The sequence below is a fragment of the Panicum hallii genome, chromosome 3, assembly GCF_002211085.1.
Source record: "Panicum hallii strain FIL2 chromosome 3, PHallii_v3.1, whole genome shotgun sequence".
Lineage (NCBI taxonomy): Eukaryota > Viridiplantae > Streptophyta > Magnoliopsida > Poales > Poaceae > Panicum > Panicum hallii.
The window spans coordinates 54,453,032-54,480,171 of NC_038044.1; the positions used below are offsets into that span (position 1 = coordinate 54,453,032).

Here is a 27,140-nt window from a genome sequence, read left to right on the forward strand (position 1 = left end):
GTCTTCAAGCGGCGTCGATTCTACATGATATGCAATGATTTGAATTAAGTGATTATTAAGTCAATATATTTTCTTCATGATAAGGTCGCAATCCTACAATTCACATTCAAAATACTAAAAAGCAAAGGATTGAATTCTAAGAATTCAAATTTATTTACTATACATTAATCTAATTAAGTTAAACAGTGCTATAAAATTATGAAAAATTTACTATGAATTACTCTACATCAGAACAGCACATGGTAAAAAAAAATCTAATCATGATGGCATCAGTAACATGCTTGAATAAATTTACTTTATTTCAAGCTTACTTTGCACAAATCTAAATGAGTTCAAGTTAGAGTGCATTACTTGTTCGCAATTTTGCAAAAGTTCAAGGGTTCACTGTAAAGTAAGATTTTCTTTCAAACCATACCCTAAATGAAAATATGCCCAAAAGCAAAAGTGTAGAGTGTAAAAAGAACTATAACTTTGATTTAAGGGTCAGCTTCAAAAGAGTTAGGGTTTTGAAACTATTTTAAAATCCGACAAACTATCCAATTTTTTAAAATATTCATATTCTTTGTCGAGTGCTTTGAGCCCTGCACTCGACAAAGGACCTATTTGCCGAGTGCTTATCCTGGCACTCGGCAAATAATTTTCATTTTTTTCACTTTTTGGCACCGAACTTTTGTTGCTGTGATACTTACATTATATGCAACAATATGTGCAATTTGTGCCCATTGCTCGAAGTGTTTGCTATATTTTGTCAATTTATTTTATTTTATTGAATTTCTTGTAATTATTAAAATTTGAACTACAAGTCACAAGAATAATGGAAAACAATGAATGAAAAAATGATATTCACGTTATTGAAGCATGCGTTGAGACCTTATCGAGAAGAAATTCAGAAATTTCAAACTTCTTGTCCACGAAACATGACGACGAACTTCTTGTCCAGTTGTTTTTAAAATGTATAAAAACCAAATATGGTCCAAAAAATTATGAAACTTGTCGAGATGTAATGATATCACATGGGGTAGCTGTGATAAAAATCTGATGAGGTTTCGCGAAAGTTAGAACATACGATGCTTACAAATTGAAAGTTCTCCGAACAGATGTATGATTTTATGTGAAGCCCGATTAGGTGTTAAGCATCGTAGATGTCAAATTTTTATGATATCTTATAAATTTTTTATCACAGTATCCCCACATGAAAACATGATATCTCGACAAGTTTCATAATTTTTCGACCAAATTTGCCTTTTATACAATTTAAACACGACTTGAACACAATTTAGTCGCCATGTTTTGTGAATAGTAGGTTCGAAATTTCTGGTCCTTTCTTCGATAAGACCTCAAAGCATGCTCATTAACATGAATAACAATTTTTCATTCATTTTTTCCGCTATTCGAATGATCACGCGGTTCAAATTTGAATTATTCAAGATATTCAATAAAATAAAATGAATTGATGAAATATAGCAAACACTTCGATAAATGAACCTAAATTACATATGTTGTTGAGGATAATGTAGGATGACAATAGAAAAAACACTTCGATAGAAAAAATTTTGGACAAAATAAAGAAAAAAAATGTATATTTTGCGGAGTTTCTTTCTTAGGCACTCGGCAAAACTCCTCTTTGCCGAGTGTCTTCGACTAGGCACTCGGCAAAGACTAACGCTGTTAATTGCATCAACGCCGTGGCGCTCGTTTGCCGAGTGCTCGAGACTAGGCAAAAAAATTTTTGCCGAGTGTTTTTCATTGCCTAGTGTGTGGCGCTCGGCAAAGGAGGAGTTCACCGTGTGTTTTCCTTTGCCGAGTACAGCACTCGGCAAAGAGGCTCTTTGCCGAGTGCCTGATATTTTGCACTCGGCAAAGCTCTGAACACTTGGCAAAGGCCACGTTTCCAGTAGTGGCGGGTACTGCCCCCGCCTCTATAAATGCTATTTTACCCGCCCTTGGGAACGTTTTCTGGAGTAGTATCTCCTTTATCACAGAGGAAGTTTTGGAAGTTGTGAGGTTCTCCGTTACTAAATTTCATGTTCGAGTTGAAGAAATATATGCAAATAGAATTCAGATAATGGAAGATAAAAAAAGGAAATGAGCCAGCTACGCTACTTCAAACACCATGAGATTGCATTATTGGTGACGTGCAGATATACGGCTCGGCTCTCTGGCCTGGCTGTGAACGCGCGCATTCCTAGCGATTGTTTCCATAGTGGTGGTGTTCGGATGTGTGGGCTTTTCCCTCGGGCGGTGCCAACAAGGCCGTGGTCATCACAATGTGTTGTGCTGCTGCGCTGCTGGTGGTGCACAGCAATCTAGCTTACGTGTAGTGTGTTTTGCTGTTAGGCAGCATCATCTTCCCTGGTCTGGGCACTCTTCCTATTGTAGCGTCCTAAGACATTGCTTGTCAAAATAGATTACTATTTTGCCGATGGCTTCCAAGGGACTGCCAACAGCTTTACCATAAATTCTAAACATATTCGTGACTTCTTCACTTGCGATCTTCCACGGACAAGAAGGCCTTCTATCAGTGATTTCGACGCCACAGCCTATTATTCACGTTCCCTAAGTTCATGCAGATTTTTTTAGTATGATATCAATTGCTTGGTGAAAACAGTGATGTTATTAGTAACGGTACTATCTTATCTCAAATAAAACAGTGATGTTATTAGTAACGCTACTATCTTTCATCGCACTCACCAAAGGTTATCTCCCACCTATACCATGGACTATAGTTTGGTTACATCCAATTGATTCAATCACTTAAAATGTACCTTTAGTTACGGTGTGGAAACGGATTATATACGAACGGATACTGCCCGTATTTGTTTCCATATTTTCCTTGGGTTTCGGAGTCAGACATGTATAGTTGTGAATATAGATATGAATACTGATTGTCTCAGTTATGAATAAAAACATGTGTGCCGAATACAGGACAAATAAAATGTGAATAATGTTGTTCACAAATATTTCTTGGATATCCCATGTGTTGTGATCATTCGACCACGACCACTCCACGAGTTCAAATTCTATCGACACACACAAAAGTTACCAAGCCATACTAGCATCTAAGGCCAACGGCAATGTCTTTTGGGCACTCTGATTACACAACAGTCTAACCAATTAAATGCACAAACTAGTTGGCTAGGCAATTTTTAAATAAGTAGGACTCTTGGACACTCGATTATTACACATTTCTTATACAATATAAGGTTTTACATAGATAAAGAATAGTTAGCATATATACCATCAATTTCAGAGCAGCCCAGCTAGCGGCTCAACTTTTTCAATCAAATCAGTGCACAATAGTTAAGCACAATTAAATTTGAAGAAAAAGGTATTTAGATCCTTGAATATTATGCCGAGCCTTACTATCAATTAACTCCCGGAATCCCTGAGTTAATACTCCATCTGTTCCAAGTTCTAGGTTGTTTTGGCAAATCTAGATACATAGATTTTGCTAGGCATATCCAGATATATACATTGTGTCCACATGCATAGCAAAATTTATATATCTTAATTTATCAAAATGAACTACAATTTAAAATGAAGAGAGTAGTTCTTATGCTTGGTTTCCAAGATCGCTTTTCGTTGCTCAACATTGCAGGAACTTGATGGCTATTCTCTCTCGGAACTTTATAATGAACCTTCCTACTTATGTTAAGCAGTACAATAGTGCTATGAGTGATTTTGCAACTACCTGTCCCACATATAGTGCTTCAATCTTCCCCATAAATCTTCGGTAGAAAGTAGCAAACTAAATGCTTTAGGCCAATTCTAATGCCAAGTTTCGTGTCGATATTTTCAAGAATTCCATATTAACAAATAACAATGAATTGATGTTGAAACACCCCCCTAAAATGCATAGTTTCAATTTTGGTATATATTTCATATATGCACGTTGCATTTAATTATAAGACACATTCTAATAACATGGAAACAATAGCGAATACAGCGGACCCAGGGCCCAAAGACCCTAGGCACCAGCCTAGGCTCTCTGTCCGCTAACTTCATTAACTTCTTCAATGTCTAGTTGTTAGATAACACCATATGTAGAGATGTAGAGTGGAGGCGCCCAGGCTCATTGAAGTTGCTGGGTCCACCACTGAGTGAATATATGGAGTTTCATGTAGATAAAACTACTTCTATTGATCTCTGCTTTTCATGTGTAACCATATCATCCAAATTGCTTATGTGTCACCATATTAAATAATAATGAAACTCCTATTGGGAGTGGTCTTACATGCTGCTAATAATCCTGGAGGTACTAGAGTAATACCCGGAATATTTAGTTAGCTTTGTTCAATATCGGTGGATTTGTCATCTCGGCAAGGAAGACGTCTTGGTCGCGATGCTTGAATGTTTGGTGCCTGCGCTGCCACTGCTGCTGCCCGTCGTGGCCCCAGATTCGCGCTGTAGGTGATACATCGGAGGCATGAATGTCGCCACCGGCATGTTGGTGGGGAGGCTCGGCAGGGGTGCCTCCATCCGGAGCACGCCAATCGCTTGCCTGATGGATGGCCTCAGGGTGCGGTCGGGATGCGCGCACCAGAGAGCCGTGATCATAACACGCTCCATCTCATCACCATCAAATTCACCATTCAACTGTGCATCGGCGGCGTCGATGATCCTTCCGCAACCATAACATTCCCATACCCACTGCACCAGGTGCATGGTGGCGTATTCTCCGCTGTCTTGTACTACAACGATCGGCCGTCGGCCGCAACAAATCTCAAGGAGGACGACGCCAAAGCTGTAGACATCGGATGTGGTGCTGGCACTACCACTTAGCATGCATTCTGGGTCCATGTACCCCATAGTGCCGGCAAGGGCTGTTGTGTGAGATTGTCGTTCATGGTCGACCATCCTCGCGAGCCCGAAATCGCCAAGCTTGGCGTTGAAGGAGGCGTCAAGCAAGATATTGCTCGGTTTGATGTCACGGTGCAAAACGCACTGCTCCCAATCCTGGTGCAGGTACACAAGTGCAGATCCGATTCCAAGCACGATGCCATGCCTAAAGGAATAACGCAATAAATATGAGCCTTTAATTAATAAATTTAACAAAGCAAGCGGGAGATACTGCTAGTGGTGGTACCTGAGTTGCCACGATAACACATTGTTCTGGCTATGAATATGAGAGTTAAGACTTCCATTGGGCATGAGCTCATAGACAAGCAAGAGCTCACCGCCGCCATGACACCAACCTATAAGCTGCACCAGATTGCGATGCCTCAGATGGCTTATGATCTTCACCTCAGAAATGTACTCCTTTCTCCCCTGCTGGGAGCTCTTGGATACTCTTTTTATGGCAACCCGAAGGTCCATATCTTTTAAGTATCCTCTGTACACCGACCCGAAACCGCCTTCTCCAAGCTTCTCCTCATCGGAGAAGAAGCCGGCTGCGGTGGCCAGCTCCCTGTATCGAAATCGTCTCGGTCCTGTTCCTTTCTCGAACGTGTTATCTTCCAGAGGATCATCGTCAAACATATCTACTTCTCGCTCTCTTGCCTTTATGATGCGGTGACGCAACAAGATGCAAACCAAGGTGCCAGTGCAGATGACGAAAGCTATCGAACCACCTGTTACGCCGGCTACTATCCCCAACGTCGGTCTGGTGCGAGGCGATGGATCTTTCTCATGGAACAAGTCTGTACCACAATTTTTATTATTAGCCATTTCATCACGTAGGATTATCAGTATACTACAGATAATAACGTGCAACTATAATAAAGTGACTACAAGAAAATTGGTTGCATTAGTTTGAGATAGTTGCACGTTACAGCTATCGAAGTCTTCCCCAATCTTGTACGCCACGTTACAGCTGTAGCCCTTGACGGCGTAGTTGATCTTGACCGAGAGTGAGCTGCTTAACAGCTCCTCGACGAAGTAGGTGAGGCACCTGCTGCACTCGCTGGCGTTAAGGTCCCTGGTGCACTGTGCCAGCCCGTAAATCACCTGCGAGATGCTTGTCGATCCCTTGTACACCTGGCTCCCTTTCGCCAGCCGTAGCTCGGAGACGGCAGCCTCCGCCGCTAGCCGGGACATCAGACTCCACAGCGTGTCGTTCACGCCGGTCATGTTGTTGACGGAGGAGTTACTAGTATCCGAGAAGTGGAACGCTGATATCACATCGGCGACGTAGAAGAACGACTCGTTGGAGTACCGGAGCACGCACGCGTCTCCCCAGGCCTTCATCTCCGGGCCGAATGGGCAAATCAGCTCCACTTCAGTGGTCGCCGCTTGGAGGCAGTTCTGGCACTGGGTCCAGTTACGGTCGGCGTAGCACATAGTGAGACCAAACACAGCATCGGGCGCCTCACCGGCAACAGCGTAATTGAAGCCGGCGTGGTTGGCGATGGCACCCGACTGGAGGTCGTCCATGAGTTTGCCGAGGTTCACCTGGTACGGGCTCTTAAGGGTGTAGTTGCCCGTAGTAGAGCAGTAGTATGGTTCAACGGGCATGAAGGCTCCCGGTAATATCGGCAGTGCAGTGGCAGAGGAATAACCGTCGTCACCGGCCTCGGCAAATGAGGAGACGATGGCGAGCAGGATGAGGAAATGCAGCGGTGCCATGGTTAGTAGGGAAGGAGCAGTAGATTGCGCAGGTGCTGAGGCAGCGCACTTAGATACGTGTCTTCGCATCTCTTCGTCAGTTCGGATAATTTCTCGGGTATGATATTTTTGTGGACGTCGAAAAATGAAGACAAATGTCTTGACTTTCAAGTCCGCGCGTTCCGACAAGTTTGAGCTGTCCAACTTTGGGTACTTCTGCCCTAGGCCAATGAAAAATTACGAATTTTGCTCGTGTGAGAAATTTACAGTTTTTAGAAGAAACAGCGACGGAATCTTCTGAGAGCGGCAGCATAGACCAAGCACAGTCCAGATCGACGCTATCGTCAGCCGGGAGTTGCTTCGAGTCCTCCGTAATTCGCATTAATGATATGCGGTTTTGTAGGAAAGGTAAATTTTGAATTCATTTCATTGAAGGGAGACAAGAATTTTTTTCTCTTTATATATTTTATTATTATTTCAATATAGCAAAACAGGTCAATTTCGTCGGCCAGATTTATTTTCGTCGGTCTAAGCTAAGCCGACGAAAATACGTAAATTATTTCGTCGGTTTGTCAAAGCCGACGAAATTAACTTATTTTCATCGACCTGAAAAGGGCCGACGAAACAAATGGCTTATTTTCGTCGGCTTAACCCTAGGCCGACGAAAATAAGATCCTATTTTCGTCGGCCCACTGAGACCCATGAAATTAAGCTCTTTATTTTCATCGGACCTTTCAGGCCTACGAAATTAAGCTTTTTATTTTCGTCGGCCCATTGACCGATGAAAGTATGTGTGCCCTAAGTCGCCATGCAAGACAGACGCCAGCCGCCACACTTATCACTCCCGCCCACCCCCAGCCCCCCTCGTCCCGGCCGCCCGCCTCCCCCGCGCCCCGGCTGCACCCGCCGCCCGCGCGGCCCGCCACCCCCGCCGCGCCACGCGCCCCCCTGCGCCTCGGCCGGCCCCGCGCCCCGCTGCCACCGCCCCGGCCCATCGCCCCGCCGCCACCGCCGCCGCCCCCTGCTGCCGCCCCACGCGGCCCCCCTCCACCGGCTCCGCGGGCCCCCACCGCCGCCCCGGGGGCCCCCGCCCCCGCCACGGCCCCCGCCGCCGCCCCCTTGCCGCGGCCAATTCTGTTTTTTCTGAATTGGAGTTGACTTATCTGTTGGGTCTTAACTGTAAATGGATGCAACTGATGTAGCTTTTCTATTTGAAAAGCAACTGTTTCAACCACTTCTGGAAGCAATGTTGTGATTGGAATTGTGCATGAATGTCCTGTATGATTGTCTTGTTATTCTGATTTTTGCACGTTTTGACTACTGATTTGTCGCTTTGTTCAGGCTATCTTTGGTTATCCGCTTTTCCTATCGGAACTGAGGTTTGTTCCCATCCCTACCTTTTATTTTGTATTGTGTATGTTAGTGGTGCGCACTTGGACATAGCATACAGCTTAAACTGTGCACTTTGCCTTGCTTTTAAAAATTTATATAACTTGACTTTATCATCTGCAGTGGGAAAACATTGATAAGATAAAGGAGTTCAACTGGAACTTGAAAAATTTAGAGGTATGATGGTAGAAATTAATCTTGTTAGATTTTTTTCTTTTTTGAATGTTTATCTTCTCCATAGTGATATCTGATTGTTGTTGGTGAGCAGAAAACACTAGAAGAAGGGGGAGAACTATATGGGAAGACAGTTTACTTATTTGGAAGCACTCAGCGTAAGTAACTAAGTATGCCTGTCATCTTGTTTGTGTTCATACCCTATTGTTCTCAATGCGTCATGTAACTTTTGTGCCTCAATAAAACTAATTCTCCTCTAAAAACATCAAAATTTCTTTGTGTAGGCTGACAAGCTGCGCTGGTGGTCAATATATCGGGAACCTGAGCATGAAATTGTGGGTCGCATACAACTATATATCCACTATACCACTGCTGCTGATGAGAACAACATGAAGGTACAGATGCTGCCAATTCAGCTCTCTGAATATGTTACATATTTATCTAATATAATTTGTTGGCCTTAGTTCATGGTAGACTGTAACCAGCTCACATGCTATTACTATATTCGTTTATTGATGGTTAATTTACTAGAGATGTAAATGTCACAGTAGTTGAAGGCTCGCAAGCTGCTGTTTTGATTCTTATTAACCTGAGAATAACAGTATCTGGATCAGCTCATCTCTGGCTTGATGGTGTATGATAGTTTTTTTATTGGAAAGGTTATATCAAATTTATCTTAGATTTTCTCAAAAGGCTTGTTACTTGCCAAACATTTTACTCCCTCCGATCACAAATATAAGCAGTTTAGGACATCGACAATGTCTACTAGGTGCAACTTTGACCACCAATTTCTGTAAAAATATGTTATTTTGAGTATAAAAGGTTACATATATTAGTAAATCATTTCTAATGATGAATCTAGTAGCATGAACCTTATGCTGGAGAACTATTTGTATTTTTAGCTATTGATGGTCAAAGCTAAACAATTTTGACTTAAGACAATCAGAACTGAAATTGAAAGGTGGCTAATGGTCAATCTTCTTTCATAGATTCCATAATGTTGGTTCTGCTTTTTTTTCCTACCATGGCAGCACATTGGGCATGCTTCCATGCGTGCACATGCAGAAATGTGTTTCGTAATTATAAATTAGACAGTCGTGGAAATGTTTGCTTAATATTACTTGTAGTGCCATTAGGAATAGGGCAGATAAAATGCATATAAACTTATCCGTAATTTATTTTCAAAAGATTTTAGTGTGTCCGAAACAATTATTGTGTAGAGTGCGGCCAAATTTTCATTATTTATTCTTCTGGATCTCATTGCATACTACCTTTGCCAATTATCAGGTCAAATGGTCAGGAGTTAGGACTCAGCATATGACAACACCTTTTGTGGATGAGATGTATGATTTACTGAAGAATACATTGACAGAGTATGAAGTTATCATTTGCCGATGGCCAGAATACATATTTGTTCTTGAGAATGTATGTCAGAAACTCTGGATTCTCTTACAGATTCTTCAATTACTATATTTGTATCAGCTATTTTTTCTTAAACAGGATCCCAGTATTTTCGTCGGCCATGGCCAACGAAAATACTGTAGCGTGTCCAGTATTTTCGTCGGCCACCTACCATTATTTTCGTCGGCCTTTCATCGGCCAGCGAGGCCGACGAAAATATGAACATATTTTCGTCGGTTGTGCTGGCCAACGAAAATAGCTTTATTTTCGTCGGTTGCTGATGAAAATAAAGCTATTTTCGTCTACTTTATTCCGTCGGTCTAATTTCGTCGGCCGACCGACAAAAATAGATATTTTCGACGGCTTTTGGGCTATTTTCGTCAGTTTCTGGCCGACGAAATTACACTATTTTCATGTAGTGTTTGTTATGGTCCGGATCCTGGCAGCCATAATTATAATGTTATCGCTCAAGGATATAATTATAAGGTTAGTTGAAACTTGTCTTAGCAACAAAAAGTTTCTTAGTGAAAAGCAACGCCGAGGACAGTGGCGGACGGGCATTTTTCCGTGCTGGTGAAAAGCAGTCTTCTACTCCTCCTGTTTCAAATTATATATTGTTTTGATATTTCTAGATGTATATATTTTTACTATTTATCTTGGAGATTTATCTTGTAGAAATAGAAGGCACTAGTAGGATAACGGTGGGAGCGCTGTCATCCAAAGAGAAGTTGTCGATCAAACATGAATAATGGTGGAAACACCGTCATCCAAAACTCGGCCCGAGTAACCATGCTCGTGTGCTCCTCAACTTCTTGAGATTAAGATTAATGTTTGATTAACTTCCTTCTACTCTCCCAGATCAAAACCAGATTAATGTTGGGAGCAGCTAAGAAGTATTGGAAAATCCAAATGTCCTAGCAAGGTTGAGCTAGTTCTTCTTGTGAGTTCAATTCAGTTTGTCAACCAAATGGAGGCACATACCCATGATCGTTTCCGTAGTTCTACTAGTTCAAGCAACCAAACACGGTAGTTGTATTCTAAAGGGTTGATAGCGATTCAACATCAGACTCAAGGATTGTAACAGTCCTCCAGCATTCTTTCGCCAATGGGACTACGGAAGGAACCCTGTCACTAATCATTGCATAAGCTACAATGGTACAGTAGAACTCACATCAGTGTCATTATGCAAGTGGAGTAAATAAATGTTACGTTAAACAACTAAAACCTGCTGGAACACAGCCATTGACTTGAGGTGAAGACTCATGAGAGTCGATAAAGTGTACGAAGCCTTCCAGATCCGCAGAGCAACCTATTCTGCCAACCATTGCTCCAAGGCACCTCTTGTCCCTCCTTACAGCGATCTCATTGCTAGCTAAAATGGCAGTAGGAGTGGTTAGCCAGAACTACACATCTTCTCGGCCCAACTGTTCGATCGTGGAAAACTACAACATGGTAAGCTCATACAAGAAGAACCTCTTCAAGCTCATGGCTGATCTTGAGGTGGGCGCCATCAACAACCGTGGCTTCAATAAGAGTAAAGCAAGAAACCCACCTGATGCCATCTTCGGCCTCACAATGTGCTACGCCGACAGCAACTGGGATCAGTGCCAGAAATGCCTCAAAGCTGCTACCACCGGTGTGCAGCTAATGTGCCCATTCAGAAGAAGGATGGAGGCCAGTTACGAAGCCTACGTCCTAAAGTACTCCGATGAGTCATTCTTCTCCGTCGCTGACTTTAGCGTGGCATCCTACATATCATTTGATGTCAATGCCACCAACATAGCCACCATGAACGCCACGCGATGGAGGCCAATGGGCCACCTTGACAGGAAAGGCATCTGGCTCGCCACTGCATCTAGCCAATGGGAGTGAAAAGTTCGAAGACTCCAACGGTAGGTCCCAGGTGATGTACGGGCTTGTGCAGTGCACGAGGGACCTCAATGCAAGCGAGTGCATGAGGTGCCTCACCAATTTCGTGGCAATTCTATCGAGCTCGGGTTCAAACCACACCTATGGCGCCGTAAAGGGTTTCAGCTGCTACGTGGTGTATCAGATTGGGCTAGACCTAACCATCACCATTCCGCCTGTGCCACCACCGCTGACGCAGCCCTCAGCGCCGTCAACAACTACTCCACAGCTACAAGGTCAGCAACTGAGTATCCATGATGCTACATGCGTCACACAACTGTAAATTTTGAGTGTGTCATGACAACCCCTTACAATTGTATTATGTCTATGTATGTGTGTTTTATGCAACAACTACACCGCCTCCCTCCTTTGACGACCCTATTGCTGGCCTTGTGGTTGGAGCGTCTGTGGGCTCTCTTCTACTCCTGGTCGCCTTGGCCATCTTGGTTTGGATCTTTTGGCGATGCAGAACAAAGTGTATGCTAGTGGAGCAGGATCTAGGCGATGTGCTCGATGCTGAACCACAAGAAGAGGAGTTTGAGAAAGGGGCAGTTCCCAGACGCTTCCACTACCTAGAACTGGCTGCCGCCACCAAGTATTTCTCTGATGACTTAAAACTTGGTGAAGGGGGCTATAAAAAGAGTGTCCGGGAACTCAAACCAGGGCAGAAAAGAATATGAGTCTGAGGTGAAGATCATAAGCCGGCTAAGGCACCGCAACCTTTTGGAGCTCATCGCTAGCACCATCGTGATAATGAGCTGTTGCTTGTCTACGAGCTCATGCCCAATGGAAGTCTTGATACTCATATTCACAATCCGGACAAAGTGTTACCATGGACGATCAGGTATTTATAATTACGCCACTCACAGAGTTTTATCACTTCCAATACCCTCTCATGTGATTTTATTAATTTTGTATGTGCTTTATATAGGCATGATATCATGCTCGGAATTGGTTCTGCACTTCTTTACCTCCATCAGGATTGCCAGCAATGTGTTCTTCACCACGGCATCAAGCCAAGCAATGTCATGTTGGATGCATCATTCAACGCAAAGCTTGGTGACTTTGGGTGGCAAGGCTTGTCGACCACGGCAGGGGCACGCACATGACGGTGCTCGCTGGCATGATGGGTTACATGGATCCAGAGTGCATGATCACCGGCAGCACCTGCATTGAGTCCGACATTTACAGCTTCGACGTCGTCGTCCTCGAGATCGCTTGTGGACGGTCGCCAACAATTGAGGTCACAAAGGATACCATCATGCACCTGGTCCAATGGGCTTGGGAGTTCTACAGCCAAGGAAGGATCCTTGATGCAGCTGATATTCATCTCAACGACGACTTCAGCATCGGAGAGATGGAGCGCGTGATGGTCACCGCACTATGGTGTGCGCACCCTGACCGCACCCAGAGGCCTTCCATCAGGGAGGCTATGAACATGCTGCGCCTGGAGGAGCAGTTGCCAAGCCTCCCTCCAAAAATGCCGATCGCGACGTTACTACCGCTACCATTGGTCAAGTTCCCGACTAATTCCGATAGTGCGACCGGCGGCAGCAGCACATGGATCACCGCGACTAGTTCCATCAGTGAGATGGAGACCTCATCCCTGTTACAATAACAAAACTACATAGTTGAGTACTTCTGGTATATATCATATTGTTTTCTACAGTTTCTTAAGATGTTTGATATGCGATTGGCACTCTGAAATGAACTGTTTTTTTTAGCGTCAGACATCCGACAATGATGAATTCTTTATGTCGGTATAGTATCTCATTGGACCATTAGTCAGTATTTTACATTTTTCCAACCAATCATCCATCGGTATATCTATTTTTGTTTACCGAACAACTGTCGGTATATCTAAATATTTACCTTGAACACCGTCGGTATAAGTGCCCAGGCCCGCTTCCCTCCACGCCTGCTGCGGTCCAATTATAACTGGCGTCCAAAACTTTCCAAAAGGCCCACTGGTCAGTCATTGACAAACCCTACCTTTCCTCTACCTCCATTTCACCAAATTTTCACCGTCGCCAGCCCCAACTACCTCGTCTCCCCCAAATTGCCGCCAGCCCCTGCTCAGATCATCCCCCGGCCCTGCCCACCCGCCTCCTCAGATCCACGAAGCTCCCACCCCACCGACGCCTCCTCAGATCCTCCGCAGGAGGTTAGTGAGCGGCGGGCCCGCTCGCCGCACAGGGCTACGCGGCGGGCCGCGACTCGGCGCTGCCGGCGCACAGCTCCGCCTCCGCGAGGCGCTGGCGGACGGGCAGGTAGCGGCCGGCGTGCTGCTACGCCTCCGCGAGACGCGGGCGGAAAAGCAAGCAGCGGCCGCCGGCGGCTCGGCACTGGCGCGCAGCTCCGCCTCCGTGAGGTGGGGACGGGCGCATCTCATGACGGGAGGTATGAAATAAACGTTCTTGCTATTGTTTATGCCATGTGTGTCCCTGAACCAAAAGATCTAGCTCTATGGACTTGCAAGTTCCAAACATAAGACCAAAGTAAACAAATTTTATCCGTGATGTGCACTCAGATGCTCAGTCGAGTTCAACTCTTAACCATTATGATGTATTAGCCCCATGATTTGTTACGATTGTTGCCTTTAGATGTGCGCAGCATTGCGCCGTTGAGTCTCCTGCAAACCTGCTATTGTTCTGTTCACAATGTTTTGTTCACAAATTTAGAACGGAAGGTCACGCATGGTATTGATTTGTCTCTGGACATCATGAACTAATCAGTTTGTTTATTTCCATGTGATGGCTTCCCACTATTTGTCACCTGGGATGACATCACTCAACATGGACACCTGGACTGCAGCCGTGCAGGTATGTACCCGCCTTGCTATCCTTGATTTGATGCATTATTATGTATTCAATCTGGGTAAAAAAGCAGTATCTGAGCATGTATTCGTAGACATTGTATACTAAATTATTGTAATTTGCCTTCCAGGTAACAACAACAACAACTTAGCTTTTTGTCCCAAGTAAGTTCGGGTAGGCTAGAGATGAAACCCACGGAAAATAAGAATAAGAAACACAAAAGTCACAAGTCAAAGGAAGAGTTAGGGGTTAAACAAAAAGTAACAAAGATCACGGTTCAGGTACGTTAATTGCTAATCTCCAAGCGCTCCAATCCATAGCTAATTTCTTAGCGATATTCCACTCCTTAAGGTTTCTTTTAACCGTCTTATCCTAAGTTAGTCTAGGTCTACCTCTACCTCTCTTTATATTATCGCCCCGTTTTAAAACTGCACTACGCACCGGCGCCTCGGGAGGCCTCCGTTGTACATGTTCAAACCATCTCAACCGATGTTGAATCAACTTCTCATTGATAGGTGCCACCCCGACCCTATCTCGAATCTCTTCGTTCTGAACTCTATCCCTTCTTGTATGCCCACAGAATCAACGCAACATACGCATCTCTGCTACACTCAGTTGCTGGACATGTCGTCTTTTTGTAGGCTAACATTCAGCACCGTATAGCATCGCCGGACGAATCGCCGTCCTATAGAACTTACCTTTTAGCCTCTATGGCACTTTCTTGTCACAGAGGACGCCAGAAGCCTGCCGCCACTTCAACCAACCGGCTGAAATTCTATGCCTAACATCTTCATCAATGTCTCCATCTTTCTGAAGCATTGATCCTAAATACCGAAAAGTATCCTTCTTGGCCACCACTTGACTTTCGAGGCTAACGTCCCCATCCTCATGCCTAGTCGGGCTAAAGTCGCACATCATACTCGGTCTTGGTCCTACTCAGTCTGAACCCCCTCGACTCTAACGTGTGTCTCCACAGCTCTAACTTCATATTCACCCCTGCCCTACTCTCGTCAACTAGCACCACATCATCAGCAAAGAGCATACACCAAGGGATATCATCCTGTATGTCCCTTGTGACCTCATCCATCACCAAAGCAAATAGATAAGGGCTCAATGCTGACCCCTGATGTAGTCCTATTTTAATTGGAAAGTCACTGGTATCGCCATCATATGTTCGAACACAAGTCATCGCATCCTTGTACATATCCTTGATGAGGGTAATATACTTAGTTGGGACTTTGTGTTTTTTCAAGGCTCACCACATGACGTCTCTCGGTACTTTGTCATACGCCTTCTCTAGGTCAATAAAGACCATGTGTAAGTCCTTCTTCTCCTCTCTATATCTCCCCATCAATTGTCGTACTAAGAAAATCGCCTCCATGGTCGACCTCCCAGGCATGAACCCAAACTGATTTTGGGTCACTCTTGTCAATCTTCTTATGCGATGCTCGATAACCCTCTCCCAAAGCTTCATCGTATGGCTCATCAGCTTAATCCCCCAGTAGTTAGTACATCTTTGAACATCTCCCTTGTTCTTGAAGATCGGTACTAATATACTTCTCCTCCATTCCTCTAGCATCTTGATTGACCGGAAAATTAGGTTAAAAAGCTTAGTTAACCATACTACCGCCCTCTCGCCCAGGCATCTCCACACCTCAATGGGGATGCCATCAGGACCCATCGCTTTACCTCCCTTCATCCTCTTCAACGCCTCCCCGATCTCTGCCTCCTGAATCCTCCTCACACAGCGTCTGTTGGTATCATCAAATGAGTCGTCCAACTCGAAGTTAGGACCCCCATTTTCCCCATTAAACAACTTGTCGAAGTATTCTCGCCATCTGTCCTTGATCTCCTCATCCTTCACCAGAAGTCGATCTGTCCCATCCTTGATGCATTTGATTTGGTTTATGTCCCTTGTCTACCTCTCGCGGGTCCTAGCGATTCTATAAATATCCTTCTCTCCTTCCTTCGTACCTAGCCGTTGATAAAGGTCATCAAAAGCCTGACCTTTCGCTACGCTTACAGGTAACCTTTCTTTTTTTTTTTGCTTTGTACATGGATGCTTCATTCCAGATGAGTACTTGCAGAAAACTCATGACCTCCCTGTACTATACTTGCATAAAACTCATGAAATCCCTGTGCTATGAGTATTTGCAGAAAACTCATGACCTCCCTGTGTTAATACTAAATACATAGTTTGATTTTGTTTAGTAAACCTTGATGTGGTGCGTGCTTAGAGGAAATAGTTGTTGTCATTACCATGCAAGTAGGCATTTGTCAGTAGTGTTCTTTTCTGTAGATATCTGGACTAGTCATTTCAGGTAGGGGTCAATCATTCAGGTAAGGAGCATCCTGTTTATTTTTTAGCTAAAGAGCATATAAACTGTAGATGAGCCAAGGTCCAAGGCAGTACCTTATCAAGAGATCATCGCACAATTATTTCAACTAATCCAACACCTTGGTAGGAAGTCAGCCTCTTGGAAAGCAATATTGTGAAGTTATAGTTAGTTGAAGGTTAGCAAGGCATCAAAATCCTCCCTAGGTACTGCAGGTATTTAGTCTGAATTTTACTTTCAACTAACAACATAGAGCAATCTGCACTGATCATGTTCATGAGACAAATATGAATTTATAAATTTAGATAGCATGTTGTTGCATAGAGTAATCTGCATAGCAATTAGCTTATCCTTGGAGCTGGAATCGTCAAAATAGTGAGAGAATTCTGCAAGCTGAGCATTATTTGGAGTGAGAACTAGCTGGGAATAGATGAGAAATTGTTTCTAGTCATGTTTTGTTCTATTGGCTGCCATATAAACTCACAATGAGCATTATTTGTTTGCATGAGTCTTGTGCTAAGCTAGGTGCTGCTCCAATGACTAAAAATATATGATGCTTGTGTAGTGTGTACATGTGTAAGAAAATGCACTAGTATGCTTAGTTGTGTTCTGTGATATCCACTAATATGACTGATACTATTTTGAGTGGTTGTATGTCATCTCATTTTCTGATATTCTGCTGAAAATTGTCACTGATTCCATGCTATATTCACTTTCAGGTAGTTCCGGAAGAAATGCTAGGAAGGATGCTTGAAGCTGGTTGCAAGCTGGAAGAAAAAATATTCATGCAAGCTTTTATGTTTGTTTTGTTTTTTAGTTCCTGGGAATGAATGTTTTGCACAACCTTAATGGTTGAGAGCTTGCTCATATGCAAACTTGATGACTTTTGGTCCCTGACTGCATAGATATCTGCAAACCAAATGGCTGTGAGCCCATGTCACTTTGTAGTGTTGTAGTAGCTTAGCTAGCTGCTAGCTTAGCTCATGTATATATGTATGGATGACTTAATATCAATGTTATATGCTCATTTTCAATGAATCACAAAGTTCCAATTGTTGATTTATCCATTGATGGCTGTTTATCCATTGTTTACAGAATAATTTTGAGACACGTGTACATATATATACTGAATATATATTGTGTCCATTTGAATAGTTACCGTTAGATTGTTGGTCGGCATTTCTTTCCCCGTGCATCGGACAGTCGGTCGGTATAGGTTTATCCCGACGCCACTTTTACCGATAAATAGTTAGGGTCAGCATAACTCCTGATGATTCGTCGCTGAAACGACTTATAACGACTATAATGCAGTCGGCAATTTGAGGCTATGGTATAGTGTATGTTCCATGGATAATTCGTGCAAGACAAATCTTCAAATAATGAAATTTCTAGTTGTTCCCTATGACATAAGGTCATATCTTACAGTCTAAACAGTGTAGAAGCTTTCTGCTTGGTTCATAAAAATATTTGGAAGATCTTACTTAGATTCTACAAAGTGTTCACTATTACTATGGTATAGCACCATGGATCGTGGAGGATCCTTAGGAGCTTTACTATAAAGCATTCACTAAGGTATAGCACTATAGCTTATCCCACGGGTCCATCTATGCTGTTACCAACGGGTGCAACGTTGGACACGGAGAGAGCACTCAGCTCTTAATTTATAGCAACACTAATTTATAGAAATATAAATCGAGAAAAATATGGGCACCGATACCGAACTGAAGACTCGGATCAGGTAGGTATGTTCTCTCTCAAGAAACCGGGCATGCTCAGTTCGCAATAACATCCATGTTATCTCTGCACATGAACATGCATCTAGCTAGCATATTTAAAATAATATACTACTATATCACTAGCATGATCAAAAGCAGTGCAATCCATCGACATGTGCTATGGTATGCACGACGACGGCGTACCGTCGGCGGCTGAGACATGGTGCGGGATAGGTCCAATGGATTCAGCGGCATGCGCATCTACTCCGCCGATGCCACCATCCTGCAGCCTGCAGGCCCTCCGTTGCTCAGGCATCGATGCCATCATCGACGAGACAAACCTCAACGCCCTCGTCTCTGACACATCCGGTTGGGTGCAGGCCAACTTCCAGCCATACTTGGGCAATGTTATGTTCAAGTACAGCACCGTCGGCAACGAGGTCGAAGGCGGTGATACGCAGAAGATCCTCCCGGCCATGCAGAACCACAACACCGCGCGCTCTCTGCGGCAGGCCTCAGCAGCATCAAGGTGTCAAGGGCTGTCAAAATGGGCGTGCTTGCCGCCACCTCCTTGCCTTCGTCTGATGGCGCACTAGCCGACCCATGGTCGTGGAGGTCCCATCGTCAAGTTCTTGGCGAGCAACGGTTCACCGCTGCTGGCCAACGTCTACCCTTGGCCTACAAGGATGCAAATGGTCAAATCGACCTCAACTACGCGCTCTTCAAGGTAAGCTCACCGACATCGAATGGACCTGAGTACAATAACATCTTCGATGCAATGACTGACGCGATCTATTCGGTGATGGTGAAGGTAGGCGCGTCAAACGTGTTGATCGTCGTCGTGTCGGAGAGCGAGTGGCCATTGGATGGCGGCTCCGTGAAAGGAATCGGTGTTCGTAGCTTAAAGAGGAGAAGAGGGTAAATTAGACAAACTAAAAACCTTACCATGTGGCTTAAACTAATTTGCATAAAACATAATCTAGAAGCTATCTAGATGTGGAACTATGGTGAACTATGGTGAACATGCTATGCAGATGTGTAAGTATGGTTCCTCTAATATAAAAATCTCATCCCAAACAAATTTTGCAACCTATACCCAATCCTAACAAGATACTATGCTAAGAAAGTAAAGGCACACAAGTTGCAAGAATAAAATGCTGAAACGTAAAGGGGATAAGAGGAAGCAAACTCTTGACGCAAGGATTTATCTCGTGGTATCGGTAGGCACTAAGCCATTTCTAGTCCATGTTGTTTAAGCACTCACAAAGAGTATTACTTTTTGGTCACCAAGTCTCTTCCGGAGCTCCTCTTGGCTTGCCATAAAGGCTCGGCCACTAAGATTCATGCCAAGTCTTTCGGTCATCTTGATGCCGCCTTCACTACGGAGCTTCCCAAAAAGGAGGAGTCTCCTTGTGCCCCACATAAAACCGTTGCTGCCGCTCTACACCAAGCCAGAGGGTCGAAGACTTGCCCATGAGTCACAAAAACTCCAAGGGGCCAGCACACCGAGATTACAGCTGAGGTTCACTCAAGAATCAGCACAAGGTCACAACACTTTATTCTCACACTCTCTCTAGAGCTAGCCTAGCACTACACCTCACAAAACTTGTGCTAATCCTAATGATTTGAACAATGAACTCTTTGGTTGTTTTGGAGAACTTCAGCAGAGTCTTTGTAGCTTCTCACGAACTCCAACAGCATTAAATGATCTCGGGTGAGGCCTTATATATGCTAGAGATCCACTCCTAACCGTTGCATGATTTTCTACCAAAAAGTCTAAAGCGTCGATTACACCGGCCATAGTTGTCGGTTTAATCGGTCACTTTGAATCTGCATGCTAGCCGTTGAACGTCTCTCTGCCACGCCTGAGCATGCTTGCATCATTGCATCGATGCATTGCACCAACGCACCGTCGGTTCAACCGGTGCTGATGATTTTTACTGAAGCAACCATCTCCGACTCCAAAAATTATTTTGCATCATTGAAATACAAATGCACCGATGCCTTCTTTTTGACCGTCGGTTCAACTGGTGCCTCTGTGTTTCTTTACTTGATCATCATTGTAGCTGACATATGCACTGACGCATACTGTCAGTTAAATCGGTGCTACTGACTTGATCACAGTAGCAATTCTCCAATGCACCGGTCAGTTCATTTTCCAGACCATCGGTTTAACCAATCGCCCTTTTTCTGCTGTCACTTGTCTAAATTGTCTCGGCAGTCATTTTCACTGTAACTTAGAATCTTGACAATGATTTGGACCATCTTATGAATTGGATTCCATCCATGGAACCTAGAAATTCTACAAATCTTGACTTCACAAACTTATTAGTCCCATTGACTATATCATCACACAATCACCACAATCACAATTATTGGCTATGGGACCATGTTTCTTACATTATGGGCCATCGGTGGAGAATGCACAGACCATGTTGGTAAGGGCACGCCAAAGAGGCCTGGGGCGCTGGAGACTAGTCGGCTTCATCGACAGTTCAAGATCCAGCGGCAATTTGGCAATGCCTAGGCTTGGGGGCTGGCGCCAACGACTACTAGGTGTAACTTATGCGACTCATCTAGCTCCCAGGTTCGGGGGCTGTAGGCGGCACAGCACTCAGCGAACAAGGTTTGATTTGAGCGGTAATTTAGGATGTTTTTTGGAGAAGTAATGTGTTTAACTATTTTTTCAGGGAATTCATTCCGAAAAAAGCGGTTTTCAAATTTCTGAACCAATTTGCCCATTTTAACCATCAAATCTTTACCGTCATATATTGCATGCCACGATTCTTTGGATCCTTTATTCAAAACCTTGAGGATTTGGATTTAAGACTCGGGGGCTGCAGGGAAACGTGTCATCAGCAACTTATTTTTCAAATCTTTTGAAAGATAAGGATAGAAGACTCAAGACTAAATTGACCCTCAGCCTGATTCTACGAGTTAACCTAAAGCTCAGCAACTTATTTTTTAAATCTTTTGAAAGATAAGGATAGAAGACTCAAGACTAAATTGACCCTCAGCCTGATTCTACTACATATGGAATGTGAGTTTAATCGCACCCCATATAAAAGAAGACTTGACAACTACTCGGGGTATGAGCACCTAACAGCCTCGATGTAGCCAAGGAAGTACTTGGAAGACACCTTCAAGATGGAGTTCGAGAGAACTTGAAGACGCCTTCAGAAATACTTATAAGCCTGTAGTACTCGACTACGAAGAGCTTGAGGGCTTGTCATACCCGGGCCCACGGGACTGTGCACATAGCGTACATCTTACAGGATAAGGGGTGGGACATGGCCCACGCCCTACACTAATTGTAACTACTCGTACCGAAGTAGAACTACTCGAGCAGTAGTAGAACAAGTTGGAACAGAAGGAAACTACCTGAAAAGTATTCGGGTATAACTCCTAAGCTCGTATCCGGCTAGGACTTCCATGTAACCCTATGCTCCAAACTATATAAGGGCGGGCAGGGACCCCCTCTAAACAGGAGAGATCACCCTAATCACCACCTAAGACAATACAAACCGTACAGAACATAGGATATTATGCTCTTGGCGGCCCGAATCTGTCTAAACTTTGTATTCCTTGCACCTTCGAGCACTTGATCTTGGCGACACCCTACCTACAAACTCACCATCTCGGGCGTATCCTCAATGGACGTAGCGGTAAAACACCGACAGCTCGTGATAATGGCTGGTTATCGAAGATATTTTTTCTTTTTTATTTTACTATTTTCAATTTTTTTGTATTTTATTTTCTAGAAATTAATTTGTAGGGGCACGTCTTCCATGACCCTCCCCTCTAAATACCATTTCTAGGGGCGGGTGACGGCATGACCCGCCCCTGGAAATGCATTTACAGGCGTGGGCACGTTACTCGCTCTTGCAAATAGCTATTTGTAGCTGCGAAAAATAGGAGCGGGTACCGCATCCGCCTCTATAAATGCCATTTTACCCGCCCTTGGAATGTTTTCTGTAGAAGTATCTCCTTTATCACAGAGGAAGTCTTGGAAGTTGTGAGGTTCTCCGTTACCAAATTTCATGTTCGAGTTGAAGAAATATATGCAAATAGAATTCAGATAATGGAAGATAAAAAAGGATTGCATTATTGGTGACGTGCAGCTATACGGCTCGGCTCTCTGGCCTGGCTGTGAACGCGCGCATTCCTAGCGATTGTTTCCATAGTGGTGGTGTTCGGATGTGTGGGCAGTTCCCTCGGGCGGTGCCAACAAGGCCGTGGTCATCACAATGTGTTGTGCTGCTGCGCTGCTGGTGGTGCACAGCAATCTAGCTTACGTGTAGTGTGTTTTGCTGTTAGGCAGCATCATCTTCCCTGGTCTGGGCACTCTTCCTATTGTAGCGTCCTAAGACATTGCTTGTCAAAATAGATTACTATTTTGGCCGATGGCTTCCAAGGGACTGCCAAGAGCTTTACCATAAATTCTAAACATATTCGTGACTTCTTCACTTGCGATCTTCCACGGACAAGAAGGCCTTCTATCAGTGATTTCGACGCCACAGCCTATTATTCACGTTCCCTAAGTTCATGAAGATTTTTTTAGTATGATATCAATTGCTTGGTGAAAACAGTGTTGTTATTAGTAACGGTACTATCTTATCTCAAATAAAACAGTGATGTTATTAATTAGTAACGGTACTATCTTATCTCAAATAAAACAGTGATGTTATTAATTAGTAACGGTACTATCTTATCTCAAATAAAACAGTGATGTTATTAGTAACGGTACTATCTTTCATCGCACTCACCACAGGTTATCTCCCACCTATACCATGGACTATAGTTTGGTTTCATCCAATTGATTCAATCGCTTAAAATGTACCTTTAGTTACGGTGTGGAAACGGATCATATACAAACGGATACTACCCATATTTTTTTTCCATATTCTCCTTGGGATTCGGAGTCAGACACGTATAGTTGTGAATACAGATATGAATACTGATTGTCTCAGTTATGAATAAAAACATGTGTGCCGAGTACAGGACAAATAAAATGCGGATAATGTTGTTCACAAATATTTCTTGGATATCCCATGCGTTGTGATCATTCGACCACGACTACTCCACGAGTTCAAATTCTATCGACACACACAAAAGTTACCAAGCCATACTAGCATCTAAGGCCACCGGCAATGTCTTTTGGGCACTCGATTACACAACAGTCATAACCAATTACATGCACAAACTAGTTGGCTAGGCAATTATTAAATGTGTAGGACTCTTGGACACTCGATTATTACACATTTCTTATACAATATAAGGTTTTACATAGATAAAGAATAGTTAGCATATATACCATCAATTTCAGAGCAGCCCAGCTAGCGGCTCAACTTTTTCAATCAAATCAGTGCACAATAGTTGAGCACAATTAAATTTGAAGAAAAAGGTATTTAGATCCTTGAATATTATGCCGAGCCTTACTATCAATTAACTCCCGGAATCCCTGAGTTGATACTCCATCTATTCCAAGTTGTAGGTTGTTTTGGCAAATCTAGATACATAGATTTTGCTAGGCATATCTAAATATATATATATTGTATCTACATGCATAGCAAAATTTATGTATCTTAATTTTATCAAAACGAACTATAATTTGAAATGAAGAGAGGAATTCTTATGCTTCGTTTCCAAGATTGTCGTTGCTCAACATTGCAGGAACTTGATGGCTATTCTCTCTCGGAACTTTAAAATGAACCTTCCTACTTATGTTATGCAGTACAATAGTGCTATGAGTGATTTTGCGACTACCTGTCCCACATATAGTGCTTCAATCTTCCCCATAAATCTTCGGTAGAAAGTAGCAAACTAAATGCTTTAGGCCAACTCTAATGGCAAGTTTCGTGTCGACATTTTCAAGAATTCCATGTCAACAAATAACAATGAATTGATATTGAAACACCCCCCTAAAATGCATAGTTTCAATTTTGGTGTATATTTTATATGTGCACGTTGCATTTAATTATAAGACACATTCTAATAATATGAAAACAATAGTGAATACAGGGGCGGACCCAGGGCCTGACGACTTTGGGCACCAGCCTAGTCTCTCTATCCACTAACTCCATTAACTTCTTCAATGTCTAGTTGTTAGATAACACCATATGTAGAGATGTAGAGTGGAGGCGCCCAGACTCATCGAAGTTGCTGGGTCCGCCACACTTCTATTGATCTCTGCTTTCCATGTGTAACCATATCATCCAAATTGCTTATGTGTCACCATATTAAATGATAATGAAACTCCTATTAGGAGTGGTCTTACATGCTGCTAATAATCCTGGAGGTACCAGAGTAATACCCGTAATATTTAGTTAGCTTTGTTCAATATCAGTGGATTTGTCATCTCGGCAAGGAAGACGTCTTGGTCGCGATGCTTGAATGTTTGGTGCCTGCGCTGCCACTGCTGCTGCCCGTCGTGGCCCCAGATTCGCGCTGTAGGTGAGGTATCGGAGGCATGAATGTCGCCACCGGCATGTTGGTGGGGAGGCTCGGCAGGGGTGCCTCCATCCGGAGCACGCCAATCGCTTGCCTGATGGATGGCCTCAGGGTGCGGTCAGGATGTGAGCACCAGAGAGCCGTGATCATAACACGCTCCATCTCATCACCATCAAATTCACCATTCAACCGTGCATCGGCGGCGTCGATGATCCTTCCGCGACCATAACATTCCCATACCCACTGCACCAGGTGCATGGTGGCGTATTCTTCGCTGTCTTGTACTACAACGATCGGCCGTCGGCCGCAACAAATCTCAAGGAGGACGACACCAAAGCTGTAGACATCGGATGTGGTGCTGGCACTACCATTTAGCATGCATTCTGGGTCCATGTACCCCATAGTGCCGGCAAGGGCAGTTGTGTGAGATTGTCGTTCGTGGTCGACCATCCTCGCGAGCCCAAAATCGCCAAGCTTGGCGTTGAATGAAGCGTCAAGCAAGATATTGCTCGGTTTGATGTCACGATGCAAAACGCACTGCTCCCAATCCTGGTGCAGGTACACAAGTGCAGATCCGATTCCAAGCACAATGCCATGCCTAAAGGAATAACGCAATAAATATGAGCCTTTAATTAATAAATTTAACAAACCAAGCGGGAGATACTGCTAGTGGTGGTACCTGAGTTGCCATGATAATACATTGTTCTAGCTATGAATATGAGAGTTAAGACTTCCATTGGGCATGAGCTCATAGACAAGCAAGAGCTCACCGCTGCCATGACACCAGCCTATAAGCTGCACCAGATTGCGATGCCTCAGACGGCTTATGATCTTCACCTTAGAAATGTACTCCTTTCTCCCCTGCTGGGAGCTCTTGGATACTCTTTTTATGGCAACCCGAAGGTCCATATCTTTTAAGTATCCTTTGTACACCGACCCGAAACCGCCTTCTCCAAGCTTCTCCTCATCGGAGAAGAAGCCGGCTGCGGTGGCCAGCTCCCTGTATCGGAATCGTCTCGGTCCTGTTCCTTTGTCGAACGTGTTATCTTCCAGAGGATCATCGTCAAACACATCTACTTCTCGCTCTCTTGCCTTTATGCTGCGGTGGCGCAACAAGATGCAAACCAAGGTGCCGGTGCAGATGACGAAAGCTATAGAACCACCTGTTACGCCGGCTACTATCCCCAACGTCGGTCTGGTGCGAGGCGATGGATCTTTCTCATGGAACAAGTCTGTACCACAATTTTTATTATTAGCCATTTCATCACGTAGGATTATCAGTATACTACAGATAATAACGTGCAACTATAATAAAGTGACTACAAGAAAATTGGTTGCATTAGTTTGAGATAGTTGCACGTTACAGCTATCGAAGTCTTCCCCAATCTTGTACGCCACGTTACAGCTGTAGCCCTTGACGGCGTCGTTGATCTCGACCGAGAATGAGCTGCTTAACAGCTCCTCGACGAAGTAGGTGAGGCACCTGCTGCACTCGCTGGCGTTAAGGTCCCTGGTGCACTGTGCCAGCCCGTAAATCACCTGCGAGATGCCTTTCGATCCCTTGTACACCTGGCTCCCTTTCGCCAGCCGTAGCTCGGAGACGGCAGCCTCCGCCGCTAGCCGGGACATCAGACTCCACAGCGTGGCGTTCACGCCGGCCACGTTGGTGACGGAGGAGTTACTAGTATCCGAGACGTGGAACGCTGATGTCAGATCGGCGACGGAGAAGAACGACTCGTTGGAGTACCGGAGCACGCACGCGTCTTCGCGGGCCTTCATCTCCCGGCTGAATGGGCAAATCAGCTCCACTCCAGTGGTCGCCGCTTGGAGGCAGTTCTGGCACTGGGTCCAGTTACGGTCGGCGTAGCACATAATGAGACCAAACACAGCATCGGGCGCCTTACCGGCAACAGCGTAATTGAAGCCGGCGTGGTTGGCGATGGCACCCGACTGGAGGTCGTCCATGAGTTTGCCGAGGTTCACCTGGTACGGGCTCTTAATGGTGTAGTTGCCTGTAGTAGAGCAGTAGTATGGTCCAATGGGCCTGAAGAAGGCTGGCCCTAATTCCGGCTTTGCAGTCATGGCAGGGGGAAAACCGTCACCGGCCTCGGGAACTGAGGGGACGATGGCGAGCAGGATGAGGATATGCAGCGGTGCCATGGTTAGTAGGGAAGGAGCAGTAGATTGCGCAGGTGCTGAGGCAGCGCACTTAGATACGTGTCTTCGCATCTCTTCGTCAATTCGGATAATTTCTCGGGTATGATATTTTTGTGGACGTCGAAAAATGAAGACAAATGCCTTGACTTCCAAGTCCGCGCCAACTTTGGGTACTTCTGCCCTAGGCCAATGAAAATTACGAATTTTGCTCGTGTGAGAAATCTACAGTTTTTAGAAGGAACAACGACGGA

General features: G+C 44.3%; 2 protein-coding genes, 1 long non-coding RNA gene and 2 pseudogenes across 4 annotated transcripts; 3 read left to right on the forward strand and 2 right to left on the reverse strand.

The window, feature by feature from the left end:
• Window positions 1–3,989: 3,989 nt before the first annotated feature.
• On the reverse strand, window positions 3,990–6,644 carry LOC112885798 (L-type lectin-domain containing receptor kinase IX.1-like). Of its 2 annotated transcripts, XM_025951447.1 has the most exons (4): window positions 6,312–6,642; window positions 5,772–6,243; window positions 5,087–5,639; window positions 3,995–5,005 (listed from the first exon to the last, which is right to left on the reverse strand). In XM_025951447.1, exons 2-4 carry the CDS (start codon window positions 6,184–6,186, stop codon window positions 4,312–4,314), a joined length of 1,662 nt encoding a protein of 553 aa, XP_025807232.1. In that variant the 5' UTR covers window positions 6,187–6,243; window positions 6,312–6,642; the 3' UTR covers window positions 3,995–4,311. The 2 variants fall into 2 exon arrangements, with proteins under 2 accessions (XP_025807231.1, XP_025807232.1); XM_025951446.1 differs by having other exon boundaries at window positions 3,990–5,005; window positions 5,772–6,644.
• Window positions 6,645–10,956: 4,312 nt separating this feature from the next.
• LOC112885494 lies at window positions 10,957–13,033 on the forward strand (annotated as a pseudogene).
• A 342-nt stretch (window positions 13,034–13,375) lies between these two features.
• Window positions 13,376–17,605, forward strand: LOC112885801. Its single transcript, XR_003227257.1, has 3 exons — window positions 13,376–13,815; window positions 14,230–14,237; window positions 17,287–17,605. It is a non-coding gene; the product is annotated as an uncharacterized LOC112885801 (long non-coding RNA).
• Window positions 17,606–18,554: 949 nt separating this feature from the next.
• Window positions 18,555–19,204, forward strand: LOC112885495 (glucan endo-1,3-beta-glucosidase GII-like). The gene is made up of 3 exons (XM_025951104.1): window positions 18,555–18,811; window positions 18,898–19,009; window positions 19,094–19,204. The coding sequence occupies exons 1-3, from the start codon at window positions 18,555–18,557 to the stop codon at window positions 19,202–19,204; spliced, it is 480 nt and encodes a 159-aa protein (XP_025806889.1).
• Window positions 19,205–24,472: 5,268 nt separating this feature from the next.
• Window positions 24,473–26,898, reverse strand: LOC112885799 (annotated as a pseudogene).
• Between the last annotated feature and the right edge of the window lie 242 nt (window positions 26,899–27,140).